Genomic DNA, 15,023 nt, shown 5'->3' on the forward strand with positions numbered 1-15,023 from the left:
AAGACTAATCGAGAGTGCTGAATAGAGTAATAAAAAATGCTGCAGTCAAGACAAGCTCAGGCAGGCAGACATACTGCTGACTGCATGTCAAAAAAAAAAAAAAAAAAAACTAAGAGCCCAGTCAATTTGAGGCTACATACCCATTTGTGAGCAAAGCTTGAGATGAGTATGCTGTAAAACACTCTGTTTTTCTTTAAGTTGCCATTTTATGGTGTTATTTTAAAAGCATGAAATGGCCTCGTTACCATGAAACAAAAATTTGACAAAACGTTGAAAAATAAAACTCCTGACAGGCCACCTCCTATCAGTAGTTTTTGCTCCAAATGCCAAGGATTCATTTAAGACATTAACCTTAATGCCAGACTTCATTCAAATCAATAAAGTATTGAGTATACATATTATGTTAAAGTATACACTGTTACACCCCCAAGGTCTAGGGGTCCAGGGGCAGTAACATAAAATGTGTCCGGAGTGACAGTGTAAAGTAAAAATGATTTATTACAAAATAAAGTTTCACAAAACAATACAATTTAACCCAATTAATGCAAAACAAAAAGAATTAAACTCAAGAATGCCAAGTGCAAATTAAAATTACAAAAGTCCAAACAAGTCAATTCAAAATAAACTCAAAATAAACCACAAAAGGAAAACAATGCAAAGAAAAACACACATACAAAGGGGAGGCTGCAGGAAGCCCACAGCCTCCCAAACACAGGCTTCTAACTCATACTTAACTGGAGCAAAATCAAAGTAACTAAACTGAACAAACAAAGACCAAGCTAACTTAAAGCAGTTGCAACTACCCAAAAAAAAACAGGAGGCAGCTTCACAGAACCTCTTCAAAATAGCTGCCCCACTAGATTCAGGAGCCTTTTATAGGGTGCAGGTGGGCCTCATCAACGTCTGATTGGCTTGACAATCCTCTGCTGGTCCAATGGTGTAGCTGCTTTCCTACAGCCAATCAGGAAGGTGTGCTCTCACAGCTGAACCTGCATAACAAAAGGGAGCCTGCACAGCCTCAAGAGGCCAGGGGCCGTAACAACACATTATGATATAGTAGCATTGTGTTTGCAAAACACTTCTCTGTTTACTTGAAACACTAATAGCTTTATTGTTTTTTTTTTTTTTTTCTGACAATAAGCTGATGATAGTTATTAGGCCTTTATAAAGCTAATATTAGCATGTTCACTCTATGTTTTTACACAAGACATTGATATTTCGACTTGCTACATATTTAAATTAACTGGCAGTCAAGCAGGTTAAAAAAAAGAAATAAATAAGGAGTTCTTTAAAAAAGCTTTGAGTTTTGCTTTGTAACTCACTGCTCTAATTGAAGTGCTGGAAATGTTTATATCATGTAAACTGAGCGAGGCACAATTGCAGGCAGAAATACGTGTTGCAGCAGCTACAGTCTCGCTTTCACTTTGAATGTTAATGTAAAGGGAATCACACATTTTGGGTCATCAAAATTATGCCCATGTCCAGTGAGGATGATAAAGTTGGGCACACAAAAACAGACAGATTCTGCAGCTGGTAATGACAGAGCTACAACCAGTCCTGGAAGCCACGTTTTCTCAATGGTTCCCATACTGATCATTTCAAATAAATCAGTGTTTGGGACTCCCAAGTTGATAGCTAGAATTAGTTTGGGCCATTTATATTTAAACAGGTTAAGTTGTAGAAAATGTAAAAAACTTTTCATAAAACAAAAAATAATACAGCACATGTAAAATATTTATATGGATATAAAAATGACTAATTATGAGTGAGTAAATAATGAAATCAGACCAGAAAAATTTGTGGTTTGACTGCTGGAGGGAGTGGTAATTTGTAAAAACACAGACAACAAAATAGCGCAAAATTAGTGATATGTATTAAATGATATTTACAATACATACAGAGAAGTTCTTTAAATAGTTCATGAAATCCCCTAGATGTTTTATTCCCCCTTTATCCAAGGCAATATTTAACAGGTTCAGCTCCTTGATGGAGGAGAGAGGAATGATGGCAAAATACCCAATTCAGATTGGTTCAGTCCAGCGTGAGGATGGAAGTGTGGCTGTGGGCTTGAATGCCTCCTACCAGATTGGAAGGAGTTGACAGGATGTGACGTTTCTCGTGAGTCGATGTTTGGTTAGCTCACCAGTCTGGTCCACTGGGCAACAGACAATCAGAATCCAGGATCTGGAACAGGATCTGAAACAGAAACCTGGCCTGCATAAAACAAGCCTGATAATCAACCCTGGGTCAATATCAAAAATAATTTTATATTAATCTATAAATGTTCATGTCTCTACTGCAAGTACTCAGTATTCATTTTTAAATTTCTCAATATTTCATGTAAATTACTTTGCATGAAAGGTTGCTAGGCGATCTACACAAACTTCTGACGGTAACTGAAGGTTGGTTGTTTTGGACATAGTGCAGAGAGTGAGCGATCATACGAGTCACGGTTGAAGGGAGATAACTAAGGAATGGGCCAATTAAGGTCCAGACAATCAATTAGCTAGCGCTTGGTTGATGAGGGAACAAGGTGGGTGTTTTGATGAGTAAATTGTATTTATTGAGCGTGATGTTTATGTTTCGACATGAAATGGTGTTAATATTTGATTAACTGTCGAACAGTTGGAATACGTTTTAGTTCATTTGTAATGTCACAGTTAATTAAATACATGTATTGTAAATTTAATGATATTACATAAAGTAAGGTTCATAGGTTATGGTAAAAGGTTAGAACCACAAAGAGTTACTAATGATATTTTGTTTGTAGCTCTTACGGTGTGTTCATGTACAAAGGCTGTTGAATAAAGAAACGTGAACCATCAGTTAGAGAGGCCATCTTTTCAACCGGGACGCTACATTTCATTTTAGCATACAATAGCAATAGTGTTTTACCATTGAAAGGTAACAAAACATACTCATTTCAAGTTAGTTTACACTGACGGAGCCCAAACAATAACCTGGAGGCTAGCGCTAGCATGCTAGCTCACAAACAAACAAACAAACAAACACTCACCAGTTCCCGCTTGTCAAACCGTGTGATCAATTGAAGGTTTTGTTCCACGATCACACATCTAAATGTTGAGAGGCATATCAGTGAGAGACAGCAATACGAACATTTGCTAGAGGCTTACAAACGCCTAGAAGCCTACCTGCGGCAGCGACGGACAGCGTCTCCCATATAGCCCGGTGAGCAGGTGCCATAAAAGCAGCTGACTCTTTGCACGTCAGCTTCCGTGTATGGGGATAAGCGGCTTGGTCGCTTCTGGTCTATTGAAAATGGCATTTTACACTAGGTGCTTGCAGGGCTTGCCTAAGGTAACAGTTAATGATGTACCTCGATCCAAAGCCCCAACAAGTAAGCTGGAGAAAGGTTTTAAGATGTACGGCTCGTTATACATTCACAAACACGATGGTGAGTTTTACTTTCTTTAAACTTTGTGGCTAACATTAACTTTAGCTTATGCTAGTGGATAATATTCTTGGACATTTTCATTATCAAAAATTGCTATTTAAATATCTAAACATTTTAATTCATTCTAACGGACAATGTTTTACCTTATTTTGTGTTTTTTTTTTTTTTTGTTGTCGTTAGTGTCAAACAGAGACCAAGTAAAGGGGGGGAAGTGAAGGATGCAAACTTTACTGTGCGCCGTTAGCTTTAACTTGTCGTGACGAATATTTACAAGCCACCGTATTCTTAATTCAGGATTGTTTGGAAATCCATGAAAACTTAAAAGTCCATTTTATTTGGAAGACAACACTGTTCATGATAATGCTTTATTTGCTTCTGAAATACATCTTTGTCTTTTCTAGCTGTCATGGTAACTCCAAGTAGAAGCAAGAAAGCCGGATTTCGGCAAATGATTTCACATAAAAACAACCACCAAACAGACATATTTTATAAGAAAATCTAAACAATTAGACAAGGATCCAGTCTAGTCAATGTATAGCCATACATCTATCTTCCTCTCTTTTTCTTGATTGATTGGTTGATTGAGCAGCATCTCTACATTTGGCCTACAAAGAACTTAGTTTGTGCTTGCACAGTTGTTTCTTTGTTGTTGTTTTTTTTTTCGCTGTAAGGCAGAAAGGAAACAATCCTCCATTTCATCTTTCCTAAGACTGATTAAAAAAAAAAAAAAAAAAAAAATCTTTTTGGGCGATTAAAACCCAGCTAAAAGAATTGGAAAAATCTTCTTAAAAAGCAGCTTGGAATAACTCCAGCATCTGCACTTGTGTATTTTTATTGTATATTTTTTCATTTCCATTTGTTTGTGGGGTTGCTTTTCTTTTCATAGAGTGGGTTTACCTATTTATTTAATAAACACAGCTCCAATTTTAATTAGAGCAGGCTTTTAGGATTAAGTTATAGAGATCATGATGCCCTTTGGATGTTTCCTATCCAGTGGAGATTTTAATGCACTTTAAGGTCAGACACTTGCCATAATTAATCTCACCATTCACACACTTAAAAAAAAAACATTCCTTAATATCTCAAAATATGAGATATAAAATCATATAAGCAATTCGGATTCATTCACTTTTTGTTCCATCAATAATTAGTGAATTACGTGAATTATTAGTTAATTTTCCACTACCTTTAAATAACTGAAATGAAACTGTAATTTTTCACAAAAACAAAACAACAAAACAATCTCACTTTCTCAGAGCAGAGGTCTATTTTGATGAAATTACAGTTTTGTACTGTTTTGTAACAATTTGGATGGTTGGTTGGTTATGAGCAAAATAAATTGAATTTTGTTCTATTATGTCATGTCACAAACACTAAGCTTAAGATATTTTACTGAGATTTTATGTGATTGAACAGCAAACATTCATTCATCCATTTTCCTACACCCTGTGTGTGGGTTGGGAGGAGTGCTGTTGCTTATCTCCATCTGCCAAAGGGTGAGAGACGGGGTACACCGTGGACCGGTCACCAGTCCATCACAGGAACAACAAACACTAATTAATAATTGTGAAATGGAAGAAAAATAATGTCTAGTTTTCAAAAATGTTCAATTAAAAATCATTGTATTTTTTTCTTAACTGTCACACTGAACGATGTCTGTAATGTCTAATGTGTACTTAAAAAAGTGTTACACACTTTCTTGGGAACTTGGCAACAAACATAAAACTCCACCAAAGAACTTTTGGAGCACTATTTGAAAGTTTCTTTCTGCAAAATACAATATATTTTTACAATGCAATATGTAAAGAAACAGCAGATAAGGGAGCAATTTTGCCTTTGGTTTTTTGATACTCTGCTAAAATGCTAATAAGCTTGTCTGGTTTATTGTTGTAACAGAATAGGCGTGCATAATAGAGAATACTATTGAGATTTTTTGTTTTTTATGAACGCACATCCTGTTAAATAGGGCAGAATGATGGTGATATTACAACAAAAGCAACATCAGTTTTAAGAAGTGATATGAAACAAAGAAAACACAAAATACTGCAAAACATTTTAATAGATATTTTAAAAATGCGAGGTGTAGGTCTTTAGTCTTTTTGTTTAATATTTAATTCAAATCAATGTTTTTGTGTGTGAACATACTAGACAATTTACATGAGAGCAGTTGTTTTTTCTTTTAACTCATCAGGGAATTTGCACGTTGGAAGGTGAGAAATACTGCTATCGAGAGAAGGGACCTCATCCGAAACCCCGTGCCACTCATGCCTGAGTTCCAGCGCAGCGTACGCTTGCTGGGCCGAAGACCCACCACTCAGCAGTTTATTGATACTATCATTAAGAAATATGGAACCCACATTCTCATCTCAGCCACCCTGGGAGGTAAGAGAGGTTTACTTGTTTGAATTATTCAGGGAAAGGATTAAAAGTATTCCCACAATTACCTAAATGCTTTTCCCATGGGGTTTGTGGTTTGTGTGTATGTGTTTACACAGAGGAAATGCATATTTTTCATGTGATAAATATATATCACATACATATATATATATATATATATATATATATATATATATATATATATATATATTTATTCTTTTTTTTTTTTTTTTTTAACAAATAATGGGTGCTTAGCGGGGGATTGACTTTTCTGTTCCAAATTTGCATGTTTTGATGAAAACATTTTGTACAGCTTATCTGGGAAAGAAAAAATAATGGGTGAGTCTTGGAGAATTTTTGAAAACTAAAATAGTAAACGTAAATGCCTACAAATAAACATAAACCCCCCGCCTTATCCCTATTTGATTAGACTGAGTAAATGCGACCTTGCTCTGCTGAATAATTTTTTTCTAACTGTATCATTGTCAGTGAAGCTCATTTAATTAGTTTGAAGGCAATTTATTGCTCCAAGTGTCTGAGAAACCAAACTACAGCAAATCACATGAGAGCATGGAAAATAAGCAGAAATCCTCACCTACAGTCATCCTAAACAGACAGTATAATCTGCTTTAAGTGCAAGGTTTACTGTAGCAAAAAAAAAAAAAAAAAAAGTATCCCCTTTTTAAATTCTATGGTTTGGTGTTAATTTAAACACATCCAAATCTTGTGCATGTGAATCCAATTTGTCAGTGTACGCTTGAGACAAACAATTTTATGACCTGGAGGTCAGATCATATACACATTTAAAAAAAATCGTGACTGCAGGTAAATGCATATTTTATAACAGAAAAACAAAACTTTAGTGCATCATACTGCCCTATTATATTAATGCTGTCAATCAATTAAAAAATATAATCAGATTAATCACACTCTGGCATTGTGATTAATCACGATTAATCATTGTGCCTAACCTGGTAAGCCTGCAATATACGCAGTTGTGGTTCCTGCAGGAATTGTGCCCTGGGCAAGCTCCTCCTTTTGAGCCCAAAACGCGCTGCTGTGAACTATTAACACATTATGTGTGTGTGTGTGTGTGTGTGTCTATATATATATATATATATATAGACACACACATAGGGCAGCATGTTGACTCTTCTCATTCATGATCATTGTATCTGGCATCTGCCTGCAGTATACAGTTCTATTATCAACTCTAGCTGTTTTTTCCCCATGTTCTCAAGCCCCTGTACATATTTTTTTTAGCAATTTTGTTTAAGCCACTTAAAATTGACCTATGAATCATTCTAGTTCACAAAAGGCTGGGACACAAAAGACGGCATAGTGCTGCACCACATTGTATTCTAATACCTCTGACTTTATAACATTTTCAAGGCATTCATATAAACTGAGGCTCAAAGTGTTTTACTTTGTAATTGATATACAAAGAAACATAAAATTAGTAGCTATTTATTATTGTGTTGATAAGTCAGTTCTAACTTAATTTTTATATTATTCATCAATAACCAAAATCATCTGAATGCAATATGCATAAAATGGGGTGATTAAATAAGAGCTCAGTTCCTCCTACTCCTTTTAAAACAGAACATTTTTGGTAAGCTAATTATTTTGTTCTTGGTTATGCACATGCTTTCTCTTGTCCCATTGGTTACTTGTTTTATTTAATAAAAAAAAACAGTTTGAAATTAATTATTAAATACAAATTATAATAGGGTTAGATGAAATTTCTTTGAAGTGCAATGAAGTTCATTGTAATTTAAGGACTAGCAAGTGTATTTATTTACCACTAATCATGAATATGACAATACATAGTTATTTATTTAAATTAATGTATCATGTTTGTAAAACGAAAAAGATTCTAAAAGCATTACATAAACAGAAATGTGTTGAAATGTAATGCATAAACAGAAATAAGTGTTGAAATATAATATACTGTTGTCTTGCTTCATCACTTATCAGTGACCAACCAAATGGTTAATAAGTGAGAAAAAAATGCAGAAAAAGAATAGCGTTTTCAGTTCCAATTCAGCAACTAACTGTTTCTGAATATGTTAGAGTTTGAGGGAGTTTGTCCCAGAGCCGAGGAGGATAGAAATAAAATGCTGTCCCAAAAGGTCCGGTCCTGGAAACACTTCATCAGTAAGGTTTAGAAGGCCTGATGACAAGAAACTGAGAAATGTATTTCTCTCTACAAACATTTTTTGCTTCATAGACCAACAGCAAAATTTTGCCTTTTCATGAAATACACACTTTAGTTTCCAAATCCTACCTGTTCAGGCATGTTGGCAAGTATGTCAGTAGCTGGATCAATGATGAAAACAATAAATTCTTTTGATAGATGGGCATAGCTTTATTTTGGTACAAAAGTTAAGCATCTTAGTTATCCAAGGCTAAATTTAATCTCTTATCTTATCTCGGGCTCTGAGGATGATGCATGAAGGCAGCTAACAGTGATTACTTTGGCAACTGCATTTAAAAGATGTGATTATCAAGATAAACCACTCTCTTTTTTAAGCTCTGCATTGTGTAATTGTATATAGGCTAGACTGTTAGACTGCGTACAATATATCTTAGGTCTAAATTGCAAAATCAATGCCTTTCTGCAAATATTCAGAATACTTCATGCACTGTTTTTCTCACTGTAAAATATATACATATATAAAAATGTATCTTAGATCCTTATTCTTGCTAAAGATGTTTTTTGGGGAGAATGACATATTAGATGTGATAGAAGACAAGTAGCGTTAATATAGTATACAAAAAACTCCTCAACAGTTTAAAAGTAACATCTTCAGGAACGCACTCAAAAAAGAGAGAGGCACAATATGAAAAGGTAAAATAACTAAAGTAAAATTGTTACTAGGTTTTTTGTTTGTTTTTTCTTTCTACCATCATATCAATCAATCAATCAAATTTTATTTGTATAGCACATTTCAGCAGCAAGGCATTTCAAAGTGCTTTACATAATTTTAAACAGTGAGAAAGAAAAAGAAAGTAATAAAAAGATAAAAAGAAAAGATAAAATCACAGCCTAACAGGACAAGGCCTCCAGCCTTGCAGCACCAGGCTCCGTCCGCCTGTTTCGCGAAAATTTTGCGCTAGGACTTTCGCTGTCCTACGCGGATTTTGTGCATTAATTGGTTACCTGTTAGTCTAGAATTTACAGGGTTTTATATACGCGCAATGACTCCCAGTCACTCGCAAATACATAGAAGGCATCAATTGCCATAAGCAACTGTAAACAGGTGGGTTTTAAGTTGAGATTTAAAGGCACCCAGTGTTTCAGCTGTTTTACAGTTTTCTGGAAGTTTGTTCCAAATCCGTGGTGCATAGAAATTGAATGCTGCTTCTCCTCGTTTGGTTCTGGTTCTGGGGATGCAGAGCAGACCGGAACCAGAAGATCTGAGGGGTCTAGATGGTTGGTACAGCAATAACAGATCTTTAATGTATTGTGGTGCTAAACCGTTCAGTGATTTATAAACTAACAACAGTATTTTAAAGTCTATTCTTTGAGCTACAGGGAGCCAGTGTAGGGACTTTAGAACTGGTGTTATGTGCTCTATCTTCCTGGTTCTAGTGAGAACGCGAGCAGCAGCGTTCTGGATCAGCTGCAGCTGTTTGATTGATTTATTAGTCAGACCTGTGAAGATGCTGTTGCAGTAATCAATACGGCTAAAGATAAACGCATGGATGAGTTTCTCTAGATCCTGCTGAGACATTAGTCCTCTAATCCTGGAGATGTTCTTCAGGTGATAGAAGGCCGACTTTGTGACTGTCTTTATGTGGCTCTGAAGGTTCAGGTCAGAGTCCATCACTACTCCCAGGTTTCGGGCCTGATCCCTGGTTTTCAGTTGTAATAACTGAAGCTGAGCATTGACTCTAGTTCGCTCTTCTTTCGGTCCAAAGATAATAACTTCAGTTTTGTTTCTGTTCAGCTGGAGAAAGTTTTGGCCCATCCACACATTTATCTGATCTAAGCATCTGTTCAGTGATTGGATGGGTTCAGAGTCACCTGGTGACATCGTGATGTAGAGCTGTGTATCATCCGCATAGTTATGGTAGCTAATCCTATTTCCTGCTATAACCTGAGCCAGCGGGAGCATATAAATATTGAAAAGAAGGGGTCCTAGGATTGAGCCTTGGGGTACCCCACATGTGACCTTTGACCTCTCTGATGAGAAGTTTCCAATTGAAACAAAGAAATTCCTGTTCTTTATGTAAGATTCAAACCAGTGGAGCACTGGACCAGAGAGTCCGACCCAACTCTCCAGTCGATTCAGTAAAATGTCATGGTCAACAGTGTCGAAAGCTGCACTGAGGTCCAACAGAACCAGCACTGTGGTTCTCCCACAGTCTGTGTTTATATGGATGTCATTGAACACTTTTACAAGGGCCGTCTCCGTGCTGTGGTGAGCACGAAAACCAGACTGGAAGGAGTCAAAGCGATTCATTATTGTTAAGAAGTTATTTAATTGTTTAAAAACTGCTTTTTCAATAACTTTGCTGATGAATGGGAGGTTGGAGATCGGCCTGTAATTCTGCAGTAGTGATTTGTCTAGATTGTTCTTTTTTATCAGTGGTTTGATAACTGCTGTTTTCAAAGTCTGGGGGAAAACACCTGAAGACAACGATGTGTTTACTATATGGAGCAGATCATTAGCAACGACAGGCAGGACTTTCTTAAAGAAATGTGTGGGTAGGACATCCAGACAGCAGGAACTGCTATCTGCCAATATTTGGAATTAAACACTGACTACATTTTTCTGCTGTCACAATTAACGAAATACTGACTTGTGAAAAAAATATAAATTTATTGATAACAGTCATTTAGGGCAAAATTTAACAATCTGTTTAAAAAGTATTAAGTACTCATTTGCCCCTATTTCAATATGTATCTTTTAACTACTCTCATCAGATCTGGATAAATCATAGTGTCTTTCAGAATGGTCACTTACATCATTGGCATGCCAAGTAAAGTGTTGAAGACACAATGATGTGTTTAATTGTTGCCCACTCATGTGATATTATGACATTGACAACATTGTTTTTACCTATTTTTTTAGCTAAGAAAGGTATCCCATGTGACTTGTGATGGGAATGTAGCTGTTTGAGTACAAATGATGCTAGTACAGTTCTGACAACACGCGTACAAAAAAGAATCACTCACAATCTTGATAAAGCTTTTCAATCAGTAAAATGTTACCGATTATTGTGTTCGGATGGACCATGGTAATTTATAACCAGTGGTTCTATACATTTCTGCAAATAAATAGCACTTAGAATGATCTTCCATGTATGTAAAACTTCACTTGTCTCTTCTTAAAGTTAAGTGAACATTTGTTTTTCTTCACTTGGTCTCTGTAGGAAACTCAAAAAATAAAAAATTCAAAGCAAAACATTTCTATGCCTTTAAGTGAAAAACTTATTTTAAATGTATGAGGGGCAGACTTGGAAAAAATGTATTCCTCACAGCTTAAGATGAATGCAAATGTACCCTTCACACTTTTTTTTTAAAGCTATAACCTCAACCATTTATATAGAGGCTTGGCTGTTGAAGGACTCCATTATTTTAAATGACAAAAACAGAACGGTTCTGATTCAGCTGTAAGTGCACATAATGTACTGCAGATCTTTGTCCTCAATTGCTGTGAGAGAAGTTTTAATCATTTACTTGTCAAAATGTTTACGTGCATTTCAGGCTCAGAGTTAGGACTAAGTTTAACCTGCTCAGTGTGCATTTTATTACAAAATCTAAATATTATTCTCTCTACACAATGCAAAGTATGCCACATGCACTGTGTGCGCAGACTGCAGTAAAATGTTGCATTTGAAAACACATCCCTTGATGGCTCATTTGAATAGAACTCGCATATGGTCTATGGAAGATAAAATGTTTCAAAAGGTAAAATTGCTTTAGGAAGTTATGATAATTATCCCCCCAAAGGTCTTCGAAATATACTGTCAGTGCTCAGAAAAAGCAGCAACCTTTTTCTCTTGAAGACCCGTTTCAATGGGGACTTACTTGACATTAATATACTATGAAATCTGCATAGTTAGAAGCTTCGATTTGATATCACACTTACTTTTGTAGTTGTACTTGTGTTTAAATGGGATAAAAATGCCATGACATGTAATGTCAGTAGTTAAAAAAAAAATGTCACTAACATTTCACAACAATCCAATTTGAGATGCTTGTTAATGCTGCAGAAGCTTATACAACTTTCACATCATGAGCTTGTTGAACTAAAATACATACACTGATAGTGCTGTGAAACCCTTTGCCTACTTACAGAGTTCTTCACTTTTCATAATAACATGTAAATGTTTCTAAACATTATGAAATTTTGATCGTTGGACAAAAACAAATCTTTCCAAACCAACTTGGCTCTATCTGAAAATGTAACTGCCCCCTAAACCTAACTGGTTGTAAATCATAAAAAAAAAAAAAAAATGCCCTTAAGCTTTTGCAAAATCAGTTCTTTGATTTTAAGCGTTTGCAAAATCAGTTATTTTCCCCACTTCACATTAATTTTGTTCTTTTAAGGCCAGACCTTAACATAATACATCTAAATCTAAATTAACAAAAAAAAAAAAATGACTCAATCATGTTTTTAATAACTTAAATACAATTAAGCTGATGGGTGAATGTTTTCTACAGGATTTTCCAGTATAGAACATATTTCTTTCACCCATCAGTTATGACAAGTAGCCCTGATCATGAAGCAACAGAGCAGCTATAGACCATTTTTGCAGCATTTTGGTCCTGCCTTTTTCTTTTAATTGGATCATAAACACTTTTCTTAACTGAAGGAAATGGGGTCTGCAGTGCTTTAGATGTTTGTATGGGTTCTTTGTTACCTTCTCCTGGATGAGTTGTTGATACTGGGGATACTTGGGAGTAGTTTTGGTACGCCAGTCACTTTTGGCAAGGTTCATTGCTATTTTGTGTTTGTTTCCCATTTCTGTGTGATTTGCTGAGAAAGAGGTTGTTCTCTCTGGCTTTGGATGTTTTGCAGCTGAAAAGATTTTTGCTCATACTTTTGATGATGCATGAACCTGGCAATACACTATTATTTGTACAACTGGTAGCAGCTGATTAGCATCTCAAATACTCAAATAATACCAGAAATATGACCCCAGATCCCAAAGGAGTTGAAAAGGGGCCCCTCCTGGATGCAGGGCAGAGCCAAATAACAGAGAACAGGAAGTTCAAATAAACTATTTCATCAATCATAATAGGAAAAGATTATGTCCCCCCATTCCAACATCTTTCTGTCTTTCTAATCATACTGCTACACAGAGATTTAAAGGGGAGTGGCAAAACAAAATGAAGTAAATTAGCAGTGCTTGGTAACAATTACTGGTGTCACCCAGGGTGTGTTACTGTGAAATAGTGTTTTTATTCCGTTTTGAGCATGTCATGACAGTCCTGATGTTGTCATATAGCAGTCTGCGGCCTCTTTAGATTTGGTGCAAGATTGTCCGCTACCAGTAATCCTGCCTACCCACAGCATCACCATCCATAATGACTCTTTGAAGATATTTGGGTTATATAAGTTATGACAATATTTAATTTCCTTTTGGGAGAAATAAAATACTTTGAATTGAAAGAAAATTACAAACAGGAGGGGAAATGTTCAACTAAGACCGTGCAGATAAAAGCTGATACACAAGCATTGTTTTGAAAGAGTGCAGTGTGATCAAATGAAACACCATTTTCATTTCTGCATCCTGAAAAAAGCACACATATTGTTTTTATCTTGTTTTTTCTGTCTGGGTTATTTGATGCAACGGGTTATCTGATTTTGGATTTTTATTTATTTATTTTTTTTGTTTACCACTCTATATCTGAGTTGTGCCATTTTTGGTAATCTTCCTCTGTTTTGGAGTGGAAGTATGATTACTTTTCTTGGAACTGTTGTGTTGCTCTTCAGTTGCCAGTAAAACTGTTCAGTCATTTGCCAAAACATTCGCTGTGAACAGAACAGGTTGTTCTAAGATAAGATGCAGCAACAGGAGATTGAAGGGAAATGTATTTGATTCTGTTTTGAACATTTGATCTGGCCCTGGCCTACTGCGATGGAGCCCACTAGAAATTGTGTCAATCACTGAGGGATGTAGAATAGTTAATAATAGACTAATCTAACTAAACCGTTTCAGCCAACTGCACATGGGTATTAACAGGGTACTGAAGCAGAGGAGCGTCATCAATCCATATTCCATACCAGCTTAGAGCTGTTCAGAGTTGCAAGAAGGCTGCACATCAGTAGATGTCTAGAGAAGGACTGGGGCACATCCTGCATGGGTTGCCAATCCATCAACAATTTAAGGATGCACTCATAGCTAGGCATAATGAAGAATAACTTTGAAATATGGTAGGAAACCACAGTACTCAAGAAACCCCCCCCCCACCCAAATCACCAAGCGTAGCACCAAACAGATAGTTACAGTTACAACTGTTCATTCACATGCAGTTTTTTTTTTTTTTTTTTTACCATTCTGGGTAATGCAGCATTTTTGTATGATCCTCTTGCAGTGTTTAAATGATCTCAATTTACATCTGCTTTCACTATATATTTCCAAAATGTCCAAACACAGTTAGTTTAAACAAAAGATGAATTGGGACTGACCTGAAATCACATGTTTGGATAGCTCTAAAACATGCTTTAATGATATTTTGAATTTAGTTTATCTCTTTAGAGCTATTAGAATTAAGATGGCAGTGTGACCATGGTTAAGGCGAGAGAAGATCTTTGATTCAAGGAGTTTTTTGAGAGTTGTAGGAATATGAATGATATTCATTTTATGTTATTCTGAAATATTAAAGACATAGTAATAAATAACTGCACATATTTTGTTATTTATAAAAAAATAAAATGAAAATGAAATGAAAAATTAAACTAATGAAAAATATAGCTTTTTCATTAGTTTGTTCATTGAATTTATAATGTACTACTCTCTGCATTGTAATTAGTTCTTTTCTTTATCATTTGCTATATCAACAAAAATGCATGAAAGCAAATTAAGAAAAAAAGGATTCACTTCAAAGGAAGGAGGACGTCTAATGGGGTTCTTGACAACTGACCAATCAACTTTTAAGTTACCCTGGAGAAGGACAATTCATTTCTTCCCCTTCAATTATGTGACTCATGAGACCACAAAGTGCAGGTTGTTAAAGAGAGAATAGCCTCCTCTAACTTTATCGCTCGTCCTG

The 15,023-nt window shown here is 35.7% G+C and overlaps 1 protein-coding gene across 1 annotated transcript in view; it reads left to right on the top strand.

Moving 5' to 3' along the window:
- The first annotated feature begins 3,049 nt into the window (after window positions 1-3,049).
- brinp1 (BMP/retinoic acid inducible neural specific 1) overlaps window positions 3,050-15,023 on the top strand; it is a 62,309-nt gene continuing 50,335 nt past the window's right edge. Inside the window, exons 1-2 of the mRNA XM_088010924.1 lie at window positions 3,050-3,415; window positions 5,607-5,797. Coding sequence (XP_087867050.1) covers window positions 5,680-5,797 — 118 coding nt within the window. The 5' untranslated portion in view covers window positions 3,050-3,415; window positions 5,607-5,679. The remainder of the gene's footprint in view (window positions 3,416-5,606; window positions 5,798-15,023) is intronic.

Source organism: Poecilia mexicana, unplaced genomic scaffold (genome assembly GCF_051168715.1).
Source record: "Poecilia mexicana isolate PSO_F unplaced genomic scaffold, ASM5116871v1 scaffold_12, whole genome shotgun sequence".
NCBI classification, from domain to species: Eukaryota; Metazoa; Chordata; class Actinopteri; order Cyprinodontiformes; family Poeciliidae; genus Poecilia; species Poecilia mexicana.